The 27,158-nt window shown below is 38.9% G+C and overlaps 1 protein-coding gene across 1 annotated transcript in view; it reads left to right on the top strand.

Moving 5' to 3' along the window:
- LOC134652357 (uncharacterized) overlaps nucleotides 1-27,024 on the top strand; it is a 53,800-nt gene extending 26,776 nt beyond the window's left edge. Inside the window, exons 21-41 of the mRNA XM_063507529.1 lie at nucleotides 119-271; nucleotides 942-1,024; nucleotides 6,388-6,512; nucleotides 7,603-7,792; nucleotides 8,250-8,374; nucleotides 9,319-9,484; nucleotides 9,666-9,760; nucleotides 10,613-10,915; nucleotides 11,750-11,821; nucleotides 13,276-13,407; nucleotides 15,256-15,426; nucleotides 16,504-17,350; nucleotides 17,774-18,296; nucleotides 18,630-19,446; nucleotides 20,009-20,137; nucleotides 21,478-21,623; nucleotides 23,972-24,052; nucleotides 24,603-24,683; nucleotides 25,370-25,485; nucleotides 26,035-26,153; nucleotides 26,979-27,024. Of these exons, the coding sequence (XP_063363599.1) occupies nucleotides 119-271; nucleotides 942-1,024; nucleotides 6,388-6,512; nucleotides 7,603-7,792; nucleotides 8,250-8,374; nucleotides 9,319-9,484; nucleotides 9,666-9,760; nucleotides 10,613-10,915; nucleotides 11,750-11,821; nucleotides 13,276-13,407; nucleotides 15,256-15,426; nucleotides 16,504-17,350; nucleotides 17,774-18,296; nucleotides 18,630-19,446; nucleotides 20,009-20,137; nucleotides 21,478-21,623; nucleotides 23,972-24,052; nucleotides 24,603-24,683; nucleotides 25,370-25,485; nucleotides 26,035-26,153; nucleotides 26,979-27,024 (4,520 nt within the window). The remainder of the gene's footprint in view (nucleotides 1-118; nucleotides 272-941; nucleotides 1,025-6,387; nucleotides 6,513-7,602; nucleotides 7,793-8,249; nucleotides 8,375-9,318; nucleotides 9,485-9,665; nucleotides 9,761-10,612; nucleotides 10,916-11,749; nucleotides 11,822-13,275; nucleotides 13,408-15,255; nucleotides 15,427-16,503; nucleotides 17,351-17,773; nucleotides 18,297-18,629; nucleotides 19,447-20,008; nucleotides 20,138-21,477; nucleotides 21,624-23,971; nucleotides 24,053-24,602; nucleotides 24,684-25,369; nucleotides 25,486-26,034; nucleotides 26,154-26,978) is intronic.
- Nucleotides 27,025-27,158: the final 134 nt, after the last annotated feature.

Genomic DNA, 27,158 nt, shown 5'->3' with positions numbered 1-27,158 from the left:
GATGGACCGACAGCAGGCGCGCGACACTCTAGTAGAAGTCGTGTGTTCGTCGCTGCCGACCATAGCGACCAGAGTGGCGCATATGGCGCTCAGCGACCACTGCGAGCCTCATAGTAAGTCTGTACTAACATAACCTCTTCATCGTCCATCGTGGGCGTGATGGACCGTCAGCAGGCGCGCGACACCCTAGTAGAAGTCGTGTGTTCGTCGCTGCCGACCATAGCGACCAGAGTGGCGCATATGGCGCTCAGCGACCACTGCGAGCCTCATAGTAAGTCTCTACTAACAAAACCTCTTCAGCATCCATAGTGGACGTGATGGACCGACAGCAGGCGCGCGACACTCTAGTAGAAGTCGTGTGTTCGTCGCTGCCGACCATAGCGACCAGAGTGGCGCATATGGCGCTCAGCGACCACTGCGAGCCTCATAGTAAGTCTCTACTAACATGACCTCTTCATCGTCCATAGTGGACGCGATGGACCGACAGCAGGCGCGCGACACTAGTGGAGGTGGTGTGTTCGTCGCTGCCGACCATAGCGACCAGAGTGGCGCATATGGCGCACCAGGGATCGGAACCGGTTTTTTGCAAAAACATAGAATTTACCATATTTTTCGAATTATTTTATACTCGAAATGTAAGACTCAGTTGTGTTTTTAGGTTACGACTTCGTATTATTAGATTGCCCAATTAGAAATAAGAAATGAAGTAATTAGCAAAGAACGAAAAAATACCGTTTCCGTCCCCATACAAAAAATACCGTTATCCGATCCCTGATTCAAACCGTTCGCAGTGTCTCATTCGAAAATTAGAAGTCCTAGCCACATACTTCAAAGGCAAATATTGTAGAAAATTTAATGAAAAATATAGCGGTAAATTGGTAATTAACTGTTTTATTGTAACGGGTTTTCATAACAATATATTTATATATTTTATTTTTCAGTTCTAACAGCAAAGCCGATGTCGGTGTTTGTTCAGGCGAAATCTCCCAAAAACACGTTTACTTACAAGTCGTCTTTTATTCAGGTAATGTTAAGCAATGTTGAGTGTTATAATTGATGATCAAACGAACTTCTTGAAGTGAAGTTCGATCGAAATTATATGAGTCACTTCATTTGAAGATATAATTATATATTAACCATGTAGTTCCCCTATTGTACACGTAGCATCGCACACATTTAAGAGTAACTATTTTGATTAAAACTGTCAAAGCAACTTCCGCCCACATCCGGTTACCGCTCACCGGCATGCCGCTCTTCATTATTTTTAGAGAAGGCAGAAACCAAAACTTATATCAGGGTTCTAGGGCGGGAGGGACCATATATTATATCTTCAAATGAAGTGACTCATATAATTTCGATCGAACTTCACTTCAAGAAGTTCGTTTGATCATCAATTATATTTCGTCACTTCATTTTTCAGATATAATTATATATTAACCATGTAGATGTTTAGAGATATAAGTTTTGGTTGAAAAAAGATAAAAGTGTTGGTTGTCTTTTTCTTTTATCTTTTTTTTTTTTTTTTGTCTAAGTTAGGAGATTCCTCCTGACTATCGCATGGGCGCCGGGGCGTCCCGAATGAATTTATTTTTCCTTAGTTTATATTCCACTGAACGCAGTATTTTTAAATACTGTTCGTTACGTACACAACGCACTGGCATTAGAAATATATTATTAAAAGTATAGTAAAACATTTAAAAACAGGTCCAAGGTTTATTTTATTTATAACAAAGGTTATTTATTTATTATTTATTAAAACGAGTAATTCAGGTGGAATGTGTTTGTTAACCGTGGTGCTAAACCGGAACGCCAATTCTTATTTGGCCCAAGTGTACGCAATATATTAGGCTGCTAGGTACTCATAAATAGTGTCATTGGTATGAGATAATTTATGCCTATTAAAGTTCAATATTTCAAAACATTCGTTTGTAAATTAATCGTTAATTAATTCGTTTAAAATTAATAATGCGACTCCACAGTCAAACAAATGTAGTTTTGTGGAGCTTTGTCCTTAACAAAAAAGTTGTAACTTTTGTGTAATAAATAACTAAAATAAATAAAAATCGCCGTGCGTGTAGAATATTGACTTTTTTTTTTTTTTTTTTTTTATTCTTGGGATTTATTTTATTATGTTGTACCCATTTTGGATGTTATGTTTTTAACTTACAATTAGTGTCCCAAATATACCACATATGTCACCAAGTAAGTTATATGATTTAAAACCGTATTTTAGTAGTCGTTTAACTTTAAGTTAAAATAATACGATCTGATGATCCTTTTTCATGAAGCCATGATACTACCTTTTCTGATTTATTTACTGCTATCATAAAGGAATCCAGAAGCACGAGAAACTAAACTGAACCAAAATTAAATCAATGCTTTAGCAAACAACTGTATTAACGGGTTGTGTTTTTAACTTTTTAGGCAATCAAGTACCCAAGTTATTATCTAAATATTTATCTATTACTATAATATCGAACGCCGTGTACTGCACACCAAGTTCAGGACATAATATGTGTACATTATACACAAGTTTACTGTGCAAATTGAGTCATAAAGCATTGTTAAAAAGCACAAAGGAAGTTTAGTGATGCAGGTTCAACAAAGGTCCATATTAGGTATAGCTAGGTTAAATTTTTTGAACACATTACGATGTTAGAACAAATCCTAATAATCCCGTTTCAATTTGTTGATAAAACGTAGGTAATTGATAAGAATTCTACTAATAATTTGTGGTCAACTTTACATTTAATTTAATTTGATTTGAAAAGGTGTTATAAACTCTTAAAATGTCCTTTTGTGAAAAAAGGTTTTAAAGTTCGCTAGCGGTCCTTGTCCGCGATGTGGAATTAGAGGCTCCGAGCCTACTCCGAGGCTACTTGATATCAAAAACAGGCTCGTCTAAGAGTCATAACGTAATTTAGGCTAACGATACAACCATACAACCCAGCGTTACCTCCATGCAGGACGGGATACGCTGTGGCTGTGATATCGTTCCCCGCGTCTTGACGCGTCGGCCGTGTGACGTTTGAGCAGACAGCGACACTGAGAAAATTTAGTTATGCACACGCATGTCAACTTATAGCAGCTCCTGCTGAACAAATTGTGACACAACGGACATTCTAAAGACTCACGCGGCCTAGCGCGTTTCAAGACTGTCAACTTCAAACTAAGTTTTTTTTTTTTTTTTTTACATATATAACGTGTCTAATATCGTTAGGTCCTCTGGATCTATCCAAGAAAAAAAATATATATAAATTTTATTTTAACCAAATTTCAAAATCCATCATGTTTGCGATCTATAACAAATACCGATATGAACGTGCATAATTATGCTTTCGGTTCAATCATGCGCTATCACATGTGTAGCATTACCAAAAGGTATATTAAACAAAAATCATTTATAAGACTATACTGCTACTCAACTTTCGTAGTAATCTTTCAAATAATTTGCTCAAACTCGAATGGTTATTATTGCGCTCATATTACATACATATAAAAGATGATCCAAGGGCCAAGGTCCATTAATGGCACCAGAATAAGTATATGTATGATCCACTTTTATAAACTTAATGTATACTGTTCGAGTTACTGAATGTGCAATTGTGCATAGTACTTACCTAATAACCAGTTAAAACCCGAGTAGGTAAAGTCAGCGTACCTACTCCACAAACATCATTTGTAATTAGCTTACTGTACATTTGTACATAACTCCATGTGACGAGTCTTTACATTTGAATAAAGATATATTATAGGGGATGAACCTCTGTTTATCATTTTATAATATTATTGACAACAAGGAATGAATGGCCATATTTGCATAGATATCGGTGTTGCAACTGTTGCAGCTTCTATTCCCGCAGCGCGAACTAAACAGGTACCTATTTACAGCAATCAACTACGAGAGCAATCCGCAGAATTTGAGGTAAGTAACAAGCAACAAAACTCAAACTTATGCCTTCTATTTGTATCCAAATATTCGCTCTGTCGGAAATAAAATATTGTTGGCATAATAAAAATATTGTATTTGCTCTATTGCTACTGTGGTTGTATTGTGAGTTTAGAAAACAAATATTATGTTTAGTGATTTCATCTTGACGCCATGACATATATTATGAATGTGCTATATTAATAACATATGCTGTATTAATGACATAGTTAGATAGCAAAAGAAGTATAAGTGGTGGGTCCCACCAACTACGGATAATACATTTATGATATGAAGGTAGGTACCTACATATATTTTAAACTTGGCAAAAGCGTATTGCATAGTAGGTACCATCGTATTGTCAGCATTGTATTGACAATGGCTGGAGGGGTACCGTGACCGACACATGAAACTTATTGAACCATACCATACATTCATTTGTTTATGTTTTACGGTTTCTATTACCTATTTAATTATTTATATTTTTAAGGGCATACTCTGAGGGTAATCCTTTAAAGGATAATCGTTTTGAAAAATGGAATATTATAATATGAATAGGTTACCTAGTTAGGTACCTAGTTTGTTTTTATTATTATTCTCAGATGGATGGTCATGGTACCTACTCTAAATGACGCTTGACACTTTGTCAGCTTCGACATGAACTGATGTATTAATGATGAAAAAGGCGTAAAGAGTGTTTCGTATTCAGTACTCACAAATTGTTCAAGTGGGTTTATTAGATAAATTATGATGAATAAACTCATGTTCCTCTAATTCAATTGAATTAGGTGTACTCCTTATAGTTGGATGACTCAAATGAATAAATCATTTTATTTCACTTTAAAACAATATCTCAATCAGACAATAAGTAATACTTATTTACTGACTTCGCCTATAAGCGATCTTGACATTATAAATATATTTTTATGTACTCATTTGGTTGACTCTTTTTTATGCAGTTTAATGTAAGAGTAAACCGAAGTTGTTAAAGTTTCGTCGTCACCAAAATGTATGCACCACTGTCAGCGCACCACTTCATTTGTTTAATTGCAAATTGTATGTCAGAAAAAATTACTATAAAGTAATAATGTGACGTGATGTAGGTACATCTAGCAATTCCCACTTTTAGAGACAAGTTATAACTACCTCCTGTATTAATATTATTTATGTGGGTACATGTAAGCAATGTACTACTGTGTTAATTATAAAATATGTGAGATAGTCTTTATTGTTGATTCACATTAGACCTCTGGGCGCATTAGGGTTTCTGTTTATTATACTTTGAGGGTTCATACTATTTTTTAAATACCGTTCTATGGGTTAGGTGTGAGTAAAATTTATTATGTGAAACATAATTGGATATTAGAAATTCAAATATATTTTTATATGTTAGGCCATCTAAAACCAAGTAAAAAGAAAGCCTCCCTCGGCTCTATAATAAAGCATATTTACCATTTTAAAGACAATACATTTTTCACATAACATAATTCGTAATTCTTTATTGCAACCATGGTACCATGGGTACCTACTATGAAAAATGCGCCAATATGAATATCTAGGCCCTCTGTTTCGTTGTGCGATCTTATGCCTTCGTGTTGGTTCACGACCAACCCCCAGGCGAAATCGGTGTTCGAAATATGAACAGACTTTCCTTCGTGTTGGTTCACGACCAACCCCCAGGCGAAATCGGTGTTCGAAATACGAACAGACTTTCCTTTGTGTTGGTTCACGACCAACCCCCAGGATGATTTATTCCTTCGTGTTAGTTCTCGACTAACCCCCAGGATTTATGTATGTCCTTCAAGTTGAAGGATTGCCCAACTATATTAATAACAAATATTTTTTATATTGCACAACGAATAAAATGTAATCTCACAGCTAACACCATAGTACGAAACGAAGATCGTTATTAAAAAAGCAATGTGGTCTTGTGTCGAATATTTCGGCAACTAGACCGACGACGTGTGAACGCTACCACGCACAAATAAAGAATGAAGAGCAGCATGCCGGTGAGCGGTAACCGGATGTGGGCGGAAGTTGCTTTGACAGTTTTAATCAAAATAGTTACTCTTAAATGTGTGCGATGCTACCTGTACAATAGGGGAACTACATGGTTAATATATAATTATATCTGAAAAATGAAGTGACGAAATATAATAGACATATCAAGTTTTTTCCTTTATACAATTTCTTATAGTGTCCTCAACGTGATTAGCCGGGTCCACACAGAGCGAATATACGCATACATTTCTGCGTTTTGTGCGCGAGGAAATAGCCTCGCGCGTATGCTCGCTCCGTGTGGACCCGGCTGTTTATGTAATATGCTTAGAATGCAACCTAAGTGAATCCGATTTTATTTTAACTGTGTTATTCTGTCACACTATCCAATCTTTTTATTAAGTCAACTTTAAAAAAGTAAGTGTCTATGTCTAGGTTTCATTTTTGAAATGTATTTTTAGGACACAATAGAGAACGCCAGTGAGACCTGGGTAAATAGACCTAAGATGAGGCGCGGTATCAAACGAGCGCTCAGTATCGAGGACACACCCTTCATCTGTACTCCGAAGTTATCAAGAACTAAGAGGTAATTAATATAGCTTTATAGACTATACTAAAAATATATAGGTACATATTTTATTCTATGACTGACCGATTGAAAAACTTTTGTGTATTTGAAACCGGTATCGAATCGACTAGATTTTTTTTGTTTTCTATTATAATATGTGACTTAATTGTTACACTGCAGCGCCATTTGCGTTAAGATCTGTTTAGTGTGAGTAGTAATTGCACAAACCGAGTACATAACACAGAGAGTGAACATTGAATGTGTACAAAGGCGAGCTTATCCCCTTGAGGGATTTCTGTTAACCCTTAAATGCATGATTTTTTCTTTTTGCCCGAAATTAATATATGTATCCATTATGTATCACATAATTGTTTGCCGTTTCTAGGAAAAAAAGTAAAAAAAAATATATTATCGATTTTCACTGCGAAATCAGTGTTAAAAGTTGCATAGGCTAAATCATATTTTTGGAAATATATAGCTATTAGTAAAGGGTGTAGGAAAAATCTTAACTACCATCAGAAAGGTACACTATTTATGATGTTCCTATGATAAAGTTTGTAAATATAAAATAATTACAAACCCCGAAAGATCTGCCCAAAATCACATACTAAAAATCATCAACATCCAGGTTTTTCCAAGTTCTCCGACATTTCGTCTATAAACAAATGTAATTTTTATAAATTAAAATACTGCGTAAATCTACGTAATGATTCGGAATAATTATTAGTTTCACTATTGAAATAATATACGGGAACAAATAGAATTTGTTTAACCCTTAATCTGTGAGCTGTATAATGCTTTGTAGACATTTGGCAACACTATGCATTTAGGGCCACTTTCACCATCCCACTAACCCGAGGTTAACCTCGAAATTTCACAGATGATGTATTTCTGTTGCCGCTATAACAACAAATACTAAAAACAGAATAAAATAAAGATTTAAGTGGGGCTCCCATACAACAAACGCTGCCGCTTTAGCAGTTAAACCGTTAACCCAGTGTACTGGTAGCCATGGTAACTCCAGGGTTTAACCGGTTAAACCCGGGTTAGTAAATGGTGCAAGTGGCACTTAAGGGTTAAGCGTTGAACCTAATGCTTTTCGTTCCAGTATATTCTCCGAGTTCCAATCGTCCACGCCGCCCAAGCGCGCGCGGCTCGAGCTCCCCGGCGCGCGCGCGCCCGCAGCCGACAACATCAGCCGACAGATGGCAGCTCTGCTAGACATGCCCGAAGTGCACACTCCGGATGGCAAGATATATGACCGGAGCGGGGCTGGGACGCCTCATAGTATACTCAAGGTAACTTTACACTAAACTTGACCTTATATTTACGTTTTCCAAGCGCGCGCGCGCCCGCAGCAGACAACATCAGCCGACAGATGGCAGCTCTGCTAGACATGCCCGAAGTGCACACTCCGGATGGCAAGATATATGACCGGAGCGGGGCTGGGACGCCTCATAGTATACTCAAGGTAACTTTACACTAAACTTGACCTTATATTTACGTTTTCCAAGCGCGCGCGCGCCCGCAGCAGACAACATCAGCCGACAGATGGCAGCTCTGCTAGACATGCCCGAAGTGCACACTCCGGATGGCAAGATATATGACCGGAGCGGGGCTGGGACGCCTCATAGTATACTTAAGGTAACTTACACTAACTTGACCTTATATGCCCGACCTAAAAAGTCCATAGTATTCGCTTTACGACACGTCACATAAATATTATTTGTAATGTTATGAATGTTTTGCAAACAGATAAGGAACTCCGCCCTCGGTCGCGACGCGCCCTCGCCGGTCGATTCCCGTTATCTCGGTGAGAGTGATGACGAATTACTAGAGACGGCCAGCAACCACACACATTACAGCGACTCTACCAACAAGTAAGTTACCGAAGCAAATATCATTTGTCTTCAAGCAACTAGGGCCCATAGGTACCTCACAATCTTAAAATAATTTTGGTGACACAATAGTTTTCTGCTGCATTGTTGGACCGGAGATTCCCTCAGCAGTTAGAATGGCAGAATGACTTATCATTCTCAAAACCTTAAAATCCTCCATTTCACGGGCAAGGCTCGGAACCGGTTTATAAACCGGTATTTACCAGTTATTTTAGTTTTCCTCCGAACTTTCGTAAGAACGCGAACGTTTTAAGAACTTTATTGTAACCTAAATAAACCGGTTTATTCGACGAGCGACGAGACGCCCGGCTGGCCTGGTGGTGTGCCACGTAAACATAGACACCAATTAGAAAGAAACCGGTTTTTATTGTTCTAAACCGGTTAATTTGACAAGAACTTTATGGAAATGTTCTTCTAAAAACCGGTTTAAAAATAACTTTTTATTAAAAGGTTTTGCGCCAAGTACATTATAACCGTTTGGAAATTTAACCGGTTTCCGAGCCTTGTTCACGGGTCCTTGTTAACGTGATATAAAGCTGAGTTGTCCAGTATGACTTGGACCCTTTATACGATTGTCAATGGGTTTATCCACCTGTGTATGTAAGGGTGGTATTCCATCTGTCCAATTTCTTTGTCCAATGTGTATTTGTATTTGCGTCTCACATTTTGCTTAGTGAGAGAGTGAGACTCAAGACTCAATGCACATTGGACCAAGAAATTGGACAGGTGTAATACCAACCTAACATACAATACACAGTAATTCCACGAACTAGTAAGTTGCATACTACCGACTGCGCCAATAAGGTTTAATAAGAAGTACTAGATCATATTTCTAGTCTCACCATCATTATTTTTTTTTCATTCATCTGTTACCTCAGTGAATTGGTAGTTAAAACGAGTGATGCAATTCTCACCTCTATTACCAGACACCTACGGTTCACAATCCCGACGGCCTCCGAGTCGGGTTCAACGCCCTCGCCGCAACCAGCTCCTTTTACTGCCGAGGTGCGAGAGAGAGAACCAGTGCGACAGAAAGAGATGGACGAGTCTATGGAGAGTTTCGTTACTTCTACGAGTACCGCGCATCCTATGGTATGGGAAAGTTATTTTGAACCTTATGTTAGTGGTATAAGATTTACTTTAAATTGTTTGATAGTATGAATAAAAATATTTGGAATGCTGACTTGATTTGAAACCTTCAAGTATTAGCATAAAGTTTGTTTTAAGTTGGATTGTTTGTTTTGATTATAATGTGGGTTTTTTTCGTTGACAGAACAATGACAATCCGTTCGAGTCGCCTGTAAAGAAATTAGCTACAGAAGAAAAGATATTATCTAGAAAGTCTTACAAAGATAATGTTCGGGCGAGGTATGTATTCTGTGTCTAAACTATGTGAACATCTTACATTTTACAATAATAACACAAGAAATATTTGAACGTTCTAACTCAATAGTGGGGTGATTAAATTAAGGGCATTTGAAAGATAAACTTTATTTTCTAATGCCCTTTTAAGGAAAAGTTTTAAACGTACTTAAATAGTATATCTAGTGTTAAATCTACACAATATTCATTGTAATATTTTCTTTTTAACGTTTTGCAGTGAGTTTGGTAACAATTGCCTCGACAATAATGTACTCAGGGTTCGAAACTATCCAGATAATTGTAGTCTTTGATTATTATCGCGATAATTATTCCAGGTATGGATGGTGTCTTTGAATTCTTTGATATAAAAAAATAATGATTGGGGCGTTTTTAGGGTTCCGTACCCAAAGGGTAAAAACGGGACCCTATTACTAAGACTCCGCTGTCCGTCCGTCCGTCCGTCCGTCCGTCCGTCTGTCACCAGGCTGTATCTCACGAACCGTGATAGCTAGACAGTTGAAATTTTCACAGATGATGTATTTCTGTTGCCGCTATAACAACAAATACTAAAAACAGAATAAAATAAAGATTTAAGTGGGGCTCCCATACAACAAACGTGGTTTTTGACCTAAGTTAAGCAACGTCGGGCGGGGTCAGTACTTGGATGGGTGACCGTTTTTTTGCTTGTTTTGCTCTATTTTCTGATGATGGTGCGGAACCCTCCGTGCGCGAGTCCGACTCGCACTTGGCCGGTTTTTTTGCTTGTTTATGTTAGGTTATTATCAAATCGATAATTATCAGGCATATTAATCACGATAATTATCCTTTCGAACCCTAAATGTAGCACTCATATTTCAGACGTTCCCTCTCAATTTCCGCCAATAGCAGCCTCTCGGAAGACCCGAACACCTCCATAGAAAGCATCGCCGACATCCCCGTCACGCTCATCAACCCCCGCTACCGCAAGACAGAGACGCCCGACAAGCGCGAGCGAGACGGCGTGTCACCGAACAGGACAGATAAGGAAAGCAGTTTGTCGCCGAGTCGCAAGGATGAGGGGGAGAGAGAGATGGAAAGGGGGGAAAGGGATAGCGTGCCGCGGACGCCGCGCGGGCGGCGCGGGATCAGGGGCGGGGGGGAGAGTACGCCATTGGCTAATAGGTATGTAAAATAAAAAATAAAATAAAATATCTTTATTTCAGAAAATTTAAAATTCCATACAATATTGTTAGTAATACATTACAGCTACATGTTAGTAAGTACAATAAAATTAATCATTAACATAACAACATTTTGACAATGAGATCAAGATTTATAATAAAATTAAAATTAATTGGAATCATGAATATGTAATAAATAAGTAAAATAAAATATTAAAATACGGCGATAACTTATCAATTAATAACTTTGACCCAAGTGCACAGGATGGAACTATCTGGTCTGTCAGCGATTACCTTCAGTGTAAGCCTCTGATTTTTAGGGTTCCGTACCCAAAGGGTAATAAACGGGACCCTATTACTAAGCAGACTTCGCTGGCCGTCCGTCCGTCTGTCACCAGGCTGTATCTCATGAACCGCGATAGCTAGACAGTTGAAATTTTCACAGATAATGTATTTCTGTTGCCGCTATAACAACAAATACTAAAAATAAAATAAAATAAATATTTAAGGGGGGCTCCCATACAACAAACACGATTTTTTTGCTCTATCTTTTGTTGATGGTGCGGAACCCTCCGTGCGCGAGTCCGACTCGCGCTTGGCCGGTTTTTATTTTATATAAACCTTATCAGATAAAAATAGATAATTAATTATCTTCAAGATGGAATTAATTAGAAAACCGAAAAATGTATTTGAGAAATTAACTTAATTTAAGCTCAGGAATGCTTATGAATTTATTAGAAGTTTCCTTGTGAAATTTTTATACGTATAAACTTTTTTTGTTGATATGTTTTTTTTTTCATTATTTGATGTAATTGTGTATTGTATAATTGTGTAGAAGCCGTTCTGGCACGCCGCAGCACGTGGACTCTCCCATAATAACACCGTTGCGGCCGAGCAGGAACACAAGGTGAGGCTAAGGGCTCGTTCCCACTATGTCGGATGTCGTGGCGATTTTTAATCGTACGTTCCACTGGCAGAACATTTTATATGAAGCTGTTCACACTCGTCCGACAACGATTTTGTGTCGGATACGACATAAAATGTCGTGCGTTTTGCCAGCCCTCCCAGCCCGGAAAAAAATCGTGTCGTGTCTCGCTCGCGTACGAGTTCACATTTTGTCGGATGTCGGAACGATTTCGCCCGCGTTTTGTGTAGTTTATGCATCCTGATATCCGAGATAGTAGATCGTTGAATGTACTTATAGACATTCTAAAATAATTGAAAAATTTCACTTCATCACTTCTTAATTCAGCTATCAAATTCTGAAATATTCCTAAGGTAAATCTTTCCCTGAGAATTGGGTGTACCCAATATCTCCTTTTTTTAACTGCCTCTAATCGTTTCTTTCGCAAATAATACAAAACCACAAACATTTTGTCGACGTTCATCTTGTACTAAGCCTCGCTACCCACTCGAAAAATACACGCCAGCTGCGATCGTGCACGACCTTGGAGGATATAATCAAACGGAGACGCCATGTCTGTAATTTTCTGTACAAAACAGTCTGCCGATTTTTGCGGGGGAGGGGAACGTCAAATGTATGCGTAACGTAAAAATAGCCATGTCAGATAAACGTCAGTCCATACATTGTGTATGACCGTTGGCCGTCTATTTTCGACAGAGGGGAAAGCCTGTCAATGGCTACTCCGTTTAGTTGTATCCTCCAAGTGCACGACAGACGACTAGTGGGAGCAGTACCGCCGACACCCGATTGAAATCCGGATCCGACATTGTGAGAACAGCGGCAACGACACACGATTAAAAATCGCCACGACATCCGGCATAGTGGGCACGAGCTCTTAAGTAGATTTTTTAACACTTTCCTAAAGCTATAATACTGAACTGAAACTTTATTTTGGATAGATATATTTCGTGCGACCGTTTCTCGTTTTTAGGGTTCCGTACCCAAAGGGTAAAAACGGGACCCTATTACTAAGACTCCGCTGTCCGTCCGTCCGTCCGTCTGTCACCAGGCTGTATCTCACGAACCGTGATAGCTAGACAGTTGAAATTTTCACAGATGATGTATTTCTGTTGCCGCTATAACAACAAATACTAAAAACAGAATAAAATATAGATTTAAGTGGGGCTCCCATACAACAAACGTGATTTTTGACCGAAGTTAAGCATCGTCTGGCGGGGTCAGTACTTGGATGGGTGACCGTTTTTTTTGCTTGGTTTGCTCTATTTTTTGTTGATGGTGCGGAACCCTCCGTGCGCGAGTCCGACTCGCACTTGGCCGGTTTTTATTGATAATGTTTCCTTTATATTTTAGCCTGTTTTCCTCCTCTCGACTCTGTTGTTCGTATGAATTGTATGTACATACCATTTCTTTATAAAATCGGGTTTATTTTGTTTTAGAAGCCGATCTCGTACACCGGAAATAAGTCCGCGGGCATCCCCTCTAACTTCTATCCCGGAACAACCCAAACAGGAAGTGGAAAGCGAACCGCATCCGGTCAAGACCATACTTAGCGTGCCAAGCCGATTGAGGTATATATTCTGCTGACTGTATCGTATTTAAGATATGCCCGTTTTTAGGATTCTGCATCTGCACCCACAGGTTGACAAACAAACTAACGAAGCATTGGGTTCTGACAAACGCTCGTCAGGAAGCTTTAGGAACTCTTTAATTTACTAATTATTTCTTTATTGATAATACACTTTTTCTACTCCCGTACTTTTATTTGTCATTTAAAGGGTCGTGCACACACCTTTAAAACCCTACGTTATAGTTGTCAAGACAAGTCTTTAGTCTATTCCCCAAAAAAGAATTTGTGCGTACACGCAGTATCTTTTTGGCGATTTAAACGATACTTCGTGTAATGACCACTTAAAAATATTGAATGAAATATAGTGTTGCCAACCTTATTTTAAATGTCATCTCTGACAAATAAGTGAACCATAGACATGTTTTTTTTTTTAATTTCATTCATTCATTCATTCTTTTTCCGCCCGTACCTACCCTCCATTTTTGCTACTTCTTGAATTAAAAATATTTGTTAAGTTTACAATTTTATTTAAAAGTAAGTGCTTGGTCGTAGAAAAAGTATTGTATGCAACGTTGTTTAACTGAGTCAAAAAATACTCGTGGCGTCTTTATTAACAATTTTCGGCTTCGCCTCAAATTGTTACTCACGCATCTCGCCTTTTTTGACCTCTCTTAAACAACGGTTGCATAAAATACTATAAAAACATGTTACATACACAATTTGTTACACACACTAGTAAATTATTCTAAACTAAATTACGACTTATATAAAAATAAGAATTAGGAACCTCATTCTTTTAAATAAATATTTTGCATATAAGAACGAATAATATAATATTTCTATGCCTATTCAGGCAGGATGTGCCGTTCAGAAATAGTTTTATTACATCTTTATTTTACCACATTCAAGAAATAAATAAAGGATTGATGATTGATGAAATAATATAAACCGGCAGAGCTAGAATAACAACGCAAAAATAGTGTAATTTTACATGACCCTTGAACAATGATTTATAACTCAAGATAGGTTATAGGCGTTCCGAAATTGAAGCGCTTACCTTGTGACAAATTGGACAAGTTGCCTTTAGTCTTGGCTGGACAAGCGAGAAATGTGCACGTGCTAACGAGCTCCCGCACTCCGAAAGAGAAAGAGACGAGCTTATCTTTAACAACGAGTGTGACAAACATGGATGGAATGAGAAAATTAATCAAAAATAACAGATTTCTTCGTAGGCACAGAAATAAATATGGATGTATTTTTTTGTGCTCCTCAAGTATGAGTATAACCTATATATGGTTATATAATATCATTGCCCTTGAAGCATAAATTCGACTACTGCTTTGTCTGTAGTGTTGAGTCGCTCACTCGTGAAGCACCTCATTTGTACCACTTATTTTGTTAATTTGTCGCAGTACTTCGTACCGCAAAAATGTCTTACTTCACTCCTCTTTTCATTTTACTCATTTACTCGCGCGCATCACAAACACCTCTTGCCACCATCACACAAATCATTCACACACGTCAAATTTTAAAAAACTCTTTTCCGTTCAAATTCACTCGCGAGTCTCCCAAAAGTTCTATTCTTTACCTCCAGAATTGCACTCCAATTAAATATTACTATTTATTTATTTATAAAGGAAGTGATGAATACATAAATATGTATATAAATTAAAAAAATTGTCGCTGTTGGAATAGTCGATGCTGAAAATATGCTAGTACCTCACCTCATTTGAAGTAAGACATTGTAACACCTCATTTTAGAAAATGAGGTACTCATACAAACTCATTTTAAATTGATGTCCTACCCATCACTATTTGTCTGTTTTCTTACGACTAATCCCTTTCACAGAAGCCGTTCTAGTACCCCTGAAAGAATGGAAAAGGTAGCAGAGTCCCCGCGCCTCGCGGCCATCGCGGAGTCTCCCGCCAAGCCGGAGCCCGAGTCGCCGCGAAGAAGGCTCCGAAGTCGATCTCGAGAGCCACAAGTTGATATCGTGCCTGCGAGCCCGAGGAGTTTGAGGTATGACAAGTGGCACAGAATCTATTTGTGAGAGAATTTATTAGATACTAATTTAGTGTACTAATTTTATGATCTTCCTCACGTTATCCCGGCATTTTTGCCACGGCTCATGGGAGCCTGGGGTCCGCTTGAAAACTAATCCCAGTAATTGGCGTGGGCACTAGTTTTTACGAAAGCGACTGCCATCTGACCTTCCGACCCGGAGGGTAAACTAGGCCCGTATTAGGATTAGTCCGGTTTCCTCACGATGTTTTCCTTCACCGAAAAGCGATTGGTAAATATCAAATAATATTTCGTACGTAAGTTCCGATAAACTCATTGGTACGAGCCGGGGTTCGAACCCGCGACCTCCGGATTGCAAGTCGCACGCTCTTACCGCTAGGCCACCAGCGCTTCTGTATTAAGTTTATGATACTGACTACAATGTATTAACAGTATAAGTGTCTTGGCTATAGCTGTAAACTTATACTTAGTGTTTACCTGAATAAAGAATAAAGATCCTACAGGTACGCCCGAAGAATCGACTCCGAAACGCACGGACTTTGATTAAAATAAATGTACAGGTAGATTCACGAATGAAGCCGGCCCGAATGGAATGAACGAAACGCTATCGCTTCGACGACGAAACGCTACTCTTTCATTTTAGTGCGACAGTGACGGTTGCGTTTCTATCGCTACGGAGCGTAAGCGATTGGCATGTTGGCTACGCGGCCTGTATCGGTATACAGTCGGAGCCACTATTTTATTGGTTAATATCCTACACACGTAGATATTTTCATTCACTCATTCATTCCATTCGTGCCAGCTCTTGTCAATCACCTATATGGTGGCCGGTGGCTATAAAAATATATGAAGTGATACATTTAGAGGGGAATCAGAACTTACCGATTTTCTCTATCGTCCATTCTTTATATCGGGAACGTACTCTTAAAGTAAATGTATAAAGTGTCTAATTTTCTTTTACAACTATAAATATAAGTAGCTACAGAAAATGGTGAAAATGTTAACACCACTGTAAAATCGAGAATTACTTATTATAAACATTATAATTCAAAGTAATTATCCTCCATTTTATAGAAGCCGCTCAAAGACTCCAGAAAAACTCATGTCTCCCAAAGCCGACCGCACCACCAAAGCCAAAAAATCTCTCACCAGAATAGTACTAGAAGCCAACACGTTCAAAGCCAAGAACACTGAACCCGAACCAGAGAAAACTAAAGACAACGAAGAATTAATCGAATGTACGCCAATGAAGGTTAAACAAGTCGCCAGCATGGATGTATCGTACTCTCCGATTGTAAACAAATCTGTACTCACTGAAACTCCAGACAAAGTACAGTCAGCAGACAGCAGCAAAACTAATATTGAACATTTACCAGCGTTTACTAAAATGAACGATACGCAATTCGGTAAATCGATACTACAAAGCTGCGAAAGCAGCGCTGATGAAACTTCTCAAGAAGTCGAAAAAGAGAAAGATAATGAATCGGTTAATGTTATAACGCTACCGGCATTTACTTCAATGAACGATAGTATATTTGCGAAATCTGTGCTACACAGTTATGAGAGCAGCGTTGCAGAGAGCTCAAGCATACACGAAGTATCCGTTACTAAAGAGATATCAGTTACAAAAGTAACAGAAGTTGCAATCTCTTGCAAGTCTGTATTAAAAGACCAATCCAGTCTTTTGACTAATGACAGCGAATCTGAAAGCGAAGATAACAAGTCTAATTGGAAGGAACGTATAGAAAGTGTAGAAGGTACAGCGCAGGATATACAGAAAGAGAAAGAGAGGATAGTGGAGATTGAAAGGGAGATTAATGAGATAGAGGGAGACATGAGCGATGAGGAGGGCTCCACGGACGAGGAGATTGTCGAGGGAGCTGATGATGATGATACTGATGAAGACAGTTCGGAGGAAGATGTAAGTAAACATAATTATTATAAATCGTATTCGATTTAGTTTTCATTTCATTTCATTTATTTCATATTGTATTGTCATGTACATGTATTGTATTGTTTTTATCGCTGCCTGTACTTTATTTCAACATGCACTCGTGTGAAATTTCAGAATAATGGGAAGCGATTCTAAATTAGCTTGCAAGATTTGACCAGAACATACATACAAACAATGCGCCTTGTAATTTTGCTTTTTTACAAGCTTTTATTTAACTTGCAAAGTATGTATGTTCGGGACGACTCTTGCAAGCTAAATTAGATACACTTTCCATTATTCGATTGAGCTGAAACTTCATATACATGTATGCAATATTATGGTAACATTGATTTTTTTTGTCTAAATCAAAAATATTTTGCATTTCCTAAAACCCTAAAATAATCGTTTCAGGATTCAATGTCAGGCTCCAGCGACGACGAGATAATATCAATCGGGGACTCTTCAGCCGAGTCCAACGACGTACAACTCGACGAACAGAGCTCATCTGACAGCAACAGACAAAACAGACAGATAGAGGAACAGCTCGACGAACAGAGCTCATCTGACAGCAACAGACAAAACAGACAGATAGAGGAACAGCTCGACGAACAGAGCTCATCTGACAGCAACAGACAAAACAGACAGATAGAGGAACAGCTCGACGAACAGAGCTCATCTGACAGCAACAGACAAAACAGACAGATAGAGGAACAGCTCGACGAACAGAGCTCATCTGACAGCAACAGACAAAACAGACAGATCGAGGAACTGGAACTCAATGTCAGAGAAAGTCCGGACACGACGGAACAGTCGGATAGAGATCCGCTGAACCAAGGGCGCGTGTCGCTGCTTACTGATGACAATTCTATGTCGGATAATGAGATGGATCTTAATTATGATGATGATGATGCTGAGGAGGAAATTAAGAAGCCAGGTAGGTACCATTTACCGGCATAATTTAAAAGAATTGTCTCTATATCTTTACCTCTCGTATTCCGTTATGAGCCACAGAATTAGTTTTCGCGCTTTAATCAAATCCACTTAAACTGTCCGGAACATATTTTTTCCACTATCTAGTAACTTCTAACATCATGGTGAAATGTATTGGGATAATTCCGGATACTTCAGAATATCGCGTAATTCCGAAATGAACTCTAATATGTGATGGTTGATTTTTGCAATTTCTATTCATTCTGAAGTATTCAAAACTACCCTCACTACACCACATGTAATATCGTTCACATCAAAATATTCCTCATTGTTTTAGAAACGTACTCGGCGAAATCTGAAACCGAAGCACTAAAAATGGAAACGGAAGCAGCAAAAACTGAAACAGGAACAGCAGAAACTGAAACAGAAGCAGCAAAGCCTGAAACCGAAGCAGCAGAAACTGAAATCGAAGAACTGAAAACAGAAACACACGCAATCATAAAGATAGACGTAGTAGTTGAAGAAGTAAATCCTATTGAAGAGAAAGAAACTCCCACTGCTACGGCTGAAGCTAAGAGTATTGATGTCGTTGACGCCAGTTTAGTTATAAAGAAACCGGAATATATGGAAGTAGATCCTATTACATCTAAAACAGTTGATGTCATTCCAGAAAAAAAGATTGAAAAAGATAAGACTGAAAAAGAGGCAGCGTCTGAAAACAAAACAGATAAAGTTGTTGAAAAAGAGTCACATAAAACAACGGAAGTTACAGAACAGCCTAGAAAAACAGAAGAAAGTACAGAAAAACCAAAATCTCGTTTACGCAAACGCGCATCATCAACATCATCTAATAAATCCATGTCTAAAAAAGATGATAATAAAATGGATGTCGACAAAACAGAAAATGCCGAAACTAGAAAACCTATGACTAGAAAGCGCGCTAAATCTACTACTTCAAATCAGTCTGAGGAAGTGGAAGAAACGCCGAGTAAGATAAGTAATCCCACTCCGGCTATGAGAAGGCTTATGGCTCGACGTGAGTCTAAAGAAGTAGAGGATAAGGTTGAAATTGCTGTGACCCCGCAGCGGCGGACGACCCGCAGTCGGAGTAAGAATGATGATAATGTCAGTGTGACGTCAGAGGATTCGGTCAGGTTAGTGTTTGGTTAATCTTATGTAATAATACCTGGCGAGTTTTCAGAAAAAAGTAAATCATATACATTTTTTTTTCGAAAAACTAACATCTCCAGTTTTGCATACAAAAGTTAGGTGTCAGTTTATACTTTCTTCCTTTTTAAATCGAAAGTCCTCGGGTCTCGTGATTCTGAGTCGAAATCACCAATAAGTTTATCTTTTTTTGGAAAAAAGCTAATGGTACGTCACTGACAATCCAACCTCTAGACTGAGCTTAGGCCAATTCATTCATGAAACTGATGCTGCCAAAAATACGGGGGTGCGGGGGGACGAGGTGAGCGAATCCCGTGCCGTGATTGGTCCGTTCAAAGACACGGACCGATCACGGCACGGAATTGACTCGAAGATGGAGTAACGCTACCGTATGTGTGGCAGAGGGGGTAGCGCGACTATGCTATGTCTAGAGGTTGGATTGTCTGTGTGGTACGTACACTATCTTCTGAAAAGGCTTACCTAGATAATTTGATTTGTAAATTACACGGTGTAATATATAAAATATTATAAATAAATGTGTATGTGCAGGTCGACGAGGAGCAAGGCGAGTGAGAAGGGAAGGAAGTCGATAGTGGCCGGTAAACCGGAACTGAGCGCTATTCCGGAAATGTCCGTGGACGAGTCCAAGGATGTCAGCGACTATTCTAACTCAAGAAGGTTTCTAGTATTACTATTACTTTTATGTTATGCTGAAAAAACGAGTATAGAAAGAACAGTTAATAAAACCGGCCAAGTGCTAGTCGGACTCGCATTCCCAGGGTTCCATACATTAAGTCCGACTTCCGCTTGACTGCATATATTTGTTCCAATTTTCAACTTAATTGGTCCAGTAGTTTCCGAGAAAATATGATGTGACAGACGGACACACGAGTGATCCTATAAGGGTTCCGTTTTTAGGGTTCCGTACCCGAAGGGTATAAACGGGACCCTATTACTAAGACTCCGCTGACCGTCCGTCCGTCTGTCACCAGGCTGTATCTCACGAACCGTGATAGCTAGACAGTTGAAATTTTCATAGGTGATGTATTTCTGTTGCCGCTATAACAACAAATACTAAAAACAATAAAATAAAGATTTAAGTGGGGCTCCCATACAACAAACGTGATTTTTGACCGAAGTTAAGCAACGTCGGGCGGGGTCAGTACTTGGATGGGTGACCATTTTTTTTGCTTGTTTTTTGTTGATGGTGCGGAACCCTCCGTGCGCGAGTCCGACTCGCACTTGGCCGGTTTTTAGTATTTCCTTTTGAGGTACGGCTTGGGTGGGATAGAAGTTGTGGATCTTTAGTTGGTGGTACACAATTATTCAGACACGTAACGGTTAACATTTTCGACGCCGTGTCAAACACAAAAGCTGTCACGCTGACGCCACGTCACCGAAGTGTCAAAACTGAAATTGGACTTTATGCATATGCACGTAGGTCTATGTTGCTCTGTGGTCTGTGACCGATTAATCGGTCTTTGGCGTTGAACCTACGGTGCGGATATATCGGTCATTGGCGTCCAAAAGGTTAATGGTGTCCTATACTAGTATTCCCTCGTCCAGCCATTTATTTATATAATATGTTTTCCCATTTCTTTTAATAACTTTCTTTTCTTTTCCTTTTGTAAGAATTTGATATGTTTTCTGAAAGAGCTACGAATTTGTATGATTCCATGTACATATGTATATTTTCTAAATCAAATTTCTATTACACCTTATGTGTATAATTGCATGAATTCTATAGTGATTTAAATTGTATTTCTTTTTCCTTATTTTCTCGTAATGCATGTTAATTATAAGATGTAAGTAATTATTTTTGAAAGGATGTGTCCCGCCGAGTTTGTCGCCGGTCCCATAATGGGATACCCTCCTCCAATTGAGGGGGGATTTAAATCTTCTCGGGGCAGAGGTGTAGGGTTGGAGCCGGTCTACCTAGCTTTATTTGACGTTCATAAGCGCATTGTAATTATGCCTACTTGAATAAGCTATCTTTTATCTTATCTTATCTTATCCAGGTTGACCCGCCACCAGAAGTCCCTGCTGTCCACGCTGGCGCTGCGGCCGCGCGTCGGGCGCCGCCCCAGCGCCGCTGAAGAGGCGGAGCCGTTCCACGTGCAGCCCATCGACAGGATCAGCTTACTCAACAAGACCGACTTTGAAGGTACTTTATAGCATATTTTGATTCATACTAAATGTATAAAAAAAAAGTGTTTCTAGTGCCCTAACCTATGCTATAGTTCGTTTTTTATAGCATTAGAAAGAACTTGAAAGAAGCTAAAGCTTTGGATTCCTCCGAAAACGGTGCCGTCATATTATAGAACGTTGTCTATGTAAACAAGATGGCGCGGTTTCCTAGACGGCGTTACGTTACGTTGATTGTCAACGTAACATAAGATGACGGCCGTCATGACCTTGTCGATAGTTTCGTGAACGTTTTATTAGATAGCGGTGACGCCATTTTGGAATAAATGACACGAGATTTGAATAAATGATTCCGTACTACGATTATTTTCCTTGTCTGATGATATTTTATCCTCCAAGTGAATTATAGATGATCAAGCAAATCTTGTCAGTAGGAAAAGGCGCGAAATTCAAATTTTCTATGGGACGTTATCCCATCGCGCCTACATTTTTCAAATTTGCCGCTTTGACCTTGGTGGATGACGGTGTGTTATGACGCCGTGGGACTTTCCACATGTCGCCACCGTAAAGACGGCCGTCTTTTGCTGCCGCTATATGACGGCCGTCATATGACGGCACCGTTTTCGGAGGAATCCAAAGCTTTACGTTACGTTGATTGTCAACGTAACGTAAGATGACGGCCGTCATGACCTTGTCGATGGTTTCGTGAACGTTTTATTAGATAGCGGTGACGCCATTTTGAATAAATGACACGAGATTTGAATAAATGATTCCGTACTACGATTATTTTCCTCTTCTGATGATATTTCATCCTCCAAGTAAATTATAGATGATCAAGCAAATCTTGTCAGTAGGAAAAGGCGTGAAATTCAAATTTTCTATGGGACGTTATCCCATCACGCCTACATTTTTCAAATTTGCCGCTTTGACCTTGGTGGATGACGGTGTGTTATGACGCCGTGGGACTTTCCACATGTCGCCACCGTAAAGACGGCCGTCTTTTGCGGCCGCTATATGACGGCCGTCATATGACGGCACCGTTTTCGGAGGAATCCAAAGCTTAAGCGATTTTGACATGTCTTTTAATAGAAAAACACTTTTTTTTAAATCGGTAACTATTACTTATGACAGCAGAAGACTATAAAAGATCGTGTTAGATTCATAATTGTTACATATTTACCGTAACTTATTTATAAAATGTGTTTTTCAATTAAAAGACACATCAAGATTGTTTACCTTATTTCTAATGCTAAAAAAACGAAGTATAGTTTCTAAAAAGCTTTTGATCTTTAATAATAACGTAATCGATTAGCGTTTAACATATTTTTTCAACCATTCTTAACACGTTCACTAGCCCCATACAAAATGATATGACAAAGTCACACGTCCAAGTATGCTTCGACTTTCAAGTTATAAACCCATAGTGCAAGCACGGACTCCTGAAAAAAAAGCTCCATGACCCCCCATCGGGAATTCGGGAGCACCCGGACACGGAACGTGTTAGTTAAAACAATTGTAAAAATCTCCTCTAAGGGCCACTTGCACCATTCCACTAACCCGGGGTTAACCGGTTAAACCTGGAGTTACCATGGTTACCAGTACAATTTGACACTGAGTTAACGGTTTAACCGGTTAACCCTGCGTTAGTGGTATGGTGCAAGTGGGCCTTAGATGATTTTGCCATAGCGGCGGGAAAGCTCATATAGCTGGTCAAGCAAATCTTGTCAGTAAAAAAAAGGCGCGTAATTCAAATTTTCTATGGGACGATATCCCTTCGCGCCTACATTTTACAAATTTGCCGCCTTTTTCTACTCACAAGACCAGGTATATTTTACTTGCGGCGTGCTAAAACTACAATTTGTTTGAATTTGTAGAAATAGAAATAGAAATATCGTTTATTTGCCAGAAATGTGGTACATAAATTAGGTGGTAACATTCATCTTGAATAAATCGAACATCACATCTCGCCGAGAGTGTAGGCATGCAAATTTTACTTACAGTCTAGCATTTTAAGATTACCTATATACATATTTACAATTACAACAATTATGGTACAATTGCCAACACGAAATATAAATAAATTCAACGTTAAGGAATAATTCACGAATGTCAAATAGTTTTATTACAAGTTGAAATAAATAAATTACAAGATCAGCACGTATAAATTATGATAAATTATTAGAATTTACAACTATTCAGTGTCATACATACATGTCAATTAATACCAAACTAAGTTATGTAATTATTAAAAAAAATCGTACGCAACGTGTACGCTTTTGCATTCCCTCATTCTCCTTGTAAAAAATAACCTAATATTAACCTGGCCGCTCGCACCGCCGTATGACCGCACCGCACTAATACATGCAGGCTCCCCCGACTCGTCGGAGCCGGCGCGCCAGTCGCCCGGGACCGAATCCACCGTGTCGCACTCCTCGGACCGTAGGACTCGTGAGTAATGCTAAAGATCGGTTTTCCTAGGATAGCGGTGCCGTCATATAGCGGCCGTCTCCATACTAAATAATACGGCTAAATATGGATGTCGTAGTATTTGTATGGAGACGGCCGCTATATGACGGCGCCGCTTTCGGAGGAAACCAAAGCTTTACTAATACATACTTGTTTTATCCTGCTTGCATGCTTTTTTTCGTGTAAATAACTAATAATAAGTCGTTGTTCTTGAGTGCAAAAAAAATTACATATTTTATCTCCTTTGCGCCGAGATACTCGGGAATTATCAGGAAAAATCGAAGTTCGCAAATTGCGGGCTTTTTTCTCTGTCACTCTAATTACGCCTTCATTGGAGTAAAAGAGAAAGATCCCCGCGATTTGCGAATTTCAGTTTTCGCGGTGGCCCCTCAGGTCAGCTCCGAGTCAAATGTGAATGTAATTTAAATGGCATAATAGACCATATCGCAAAGATACGAGATCGATTGATGGTTAGTTAAAAGTATTATTTTTCCTATACATTTGGATAATAGGAATGATATGATGGTTTTAGCGCGCATGGCGAGAGCGGCGTCGGAGTCGAAGACTGCTCCCAAAGCGGCTAAAATTGGCAGAAGAGTTTCTGTAGATGTCGGTAAGTACCAATACATTATCTCGTTTTAAAATTTTAACAAATTGTTATAAATTTTCCGTATTTTTTGGTGGATTCGTGATAGATTTAGATAGTACTAGCTGTCGCCCGCGACTTCGTACCCGTGGATTAGTATATTTTCCCCATACAAACTATATGGGAATTAATTTTGAAAAATCCTTTCTTAGTGGACCCCTAGACCTTATAAGGACTCTACTTGCCAAATTTGGACTTTCTAGTCCCAGCGATTTGGGCTGTGCGTTGATTTTTAAGTCAGTCAGTCAGGTCTTTCACGTTTATATATAGGTATGATTGATTAATGATGAGGAAATTGATATTCCGATGGACATACTTCTTTTGTATTTTTTATTTATTTATTTGACATTTAGATTTTATTCTAGAAACATTCTAGACTAGTGTTTTTTATACAGTTTTTTTTCATGTTTGACGATCCTTTTGTGAAATTCTTAATTTAATTTAATTTAATTTGTGTTTAATTTGATTTGTATAATAATCCAATATTCTTATGGAATAATAACATCAATAAATTGCTCTGATAATTAGCTTAAGATAATTTATAAGTATGTTACGATTCATAAGTGCTTGTTGCTAGGCCTACATGAATAAAGTATATTTTGACTATTGACTATATAGATTACATGTAATAAACAATAAATGTGTTGTGTCAGTGTCGGAGTGTCCGGCGGCGGGCAGCCCGTCCCGGCCCGGGCGGCGCGCCTCCTTCACGCGCGCGTGCGAGGCGCTGCACACGCCTAAAGGACGCCGCACTTCTATAGATCTCAGGGTGAGTCGACCACAACATTTACTATCTATTCAATAGTTTCTAAGCGTATCCGCTTCAGCGTTGTTTCACTCCATGCGTTCAGCGACCTGCGTTTAAAGCATGAATCTAGTATAACTGGATTGGGCGTGAGTGGTGGGGATAACTGACAGAACGGGATAGTCTTATGTATCTTTCAGTAGGAGTAGCAGCGAAAGCGCTATTATTGTTTGTCCTTGTCACAGTCTCACATCTTGTTTTATTCCCCACCGTGATTGGTCGAATTCATTTGTTGCCCACCATAACAAATAAATTCGACCAATCATAGCGGCCCAATGCGACGCTATGATTGGTCGAATTTATATGTTTTGTCCCTTAAGTTCGGTTTTCCTAGGATAGCGGTGCCGTCATATAGCGGCCGTCTCCATACTAAATAATACGGCTAAATATGGATGTCGTAGTATTTGTATGGAGACGGCCGCTATATGACGGCACCGCTTTCGGAGGAAACCAAAGCTTTACGGAGGCACGCGTAGACCACTTCTATAGGATGCTACCTTCTATGGTTTAAAGGTTAATAATTTGGGCTCCCCGGCCGGCTCGGAGGGCTCGGGCGCCGCCACGCCGGCGCGTCGTCCGCGCCGCGCCTCCACGCAATCCAACACTAGCGACACTAAAGGAACTGGAAAACGGTAAATAGCCTACCTCCCCTTTAACACTAACTGACCTAACAAACATTAACAAAGAATTTTAACCTTCACTTGAGGTAAATGCGTCTTTTAAAGATTTCTTCTAAACGGAACATTTTAGAATTATAGCAACCCTCTCTATTTGAAATGTGGTCACTGAACTTTTAATGCAGACGGCTATAATAGTTATAATATGTTGCGTTTCGAAGATATCTTCAAATGACGCATTTACCACAAGAGACGCATTTAGCTCGATTGACCTAACATTAACATTTTCCTTACAATTGTTTAAATGAAACTTAATTAGGTACTTATCTTCAAAATACTCTCCTTTCTCCCACCCCAAACACAACAGCGACACACTTTTTCAGTGCACAAATTCCAGTGAAACTTCTATAGTCTTCATTAGCAGTTCCGCTTCACCAAATGACAAAATCAAGTAAACGTAAGGCCCGAGATACACTTGTAAGTTTTACTTACGTAAGTAGGGACACGGCTATGCTACAGAATGAGATATGAATATCATTATCTCATTCCAACAAATAGCTGTATCCCTACTTACGTAAATAAAACTAGTATTCACTATAAGTGCACCTATTATTCAAATAGTTCTTGGAAGACCTACATCCTATGAAAAGATTCTAATTATTTTATTCACAGTAATAATTCTGTAACTAACCATAACGACTGGCGTAGGCGCTAGTCTTTACCAAAACTTCTGCCATCTGACCTTCCAAACTAGACTGTAAACTAAGCCTCATTGGAATTAGTCCGGTCTTCTCACAATATTATCATGAAATAATATGAATATTCCGTTATTTTTTTCAGGTCCAAAAAGTTATCAACCGTAGAAGAAAGTGATGCCAACAAATAGTTATTATTTTTAAGAGTAGGTTATATTTATTTAGTTTTGTTTAGTTGCATTTATTGTATAGATAGTCCAACCAGAAATAAATTTGTAGTTACACTGTAAATTAAGCGTAATTACATACTAAGGCATAATTAAAT

Source organism: Cydia amplana, chromosome 11 (assembly GCF_948474715.1).
Source record: "Cydia amplana chromosome 11, ilCydAmpl1.1, whole genome shotgun sequence".
Classification (NCBI taxonomy): Eukaryota; Metazoa; Arthropoda; class Insecta; order Lepidoptera; family Tortricidae; genus Cydia; species Cydia amplana.
The sequence above is the reverse complement of the archived record's forward strand: the minus strand, read 5'-3'. Positions and strand labels throughout refer to the sequence as shown.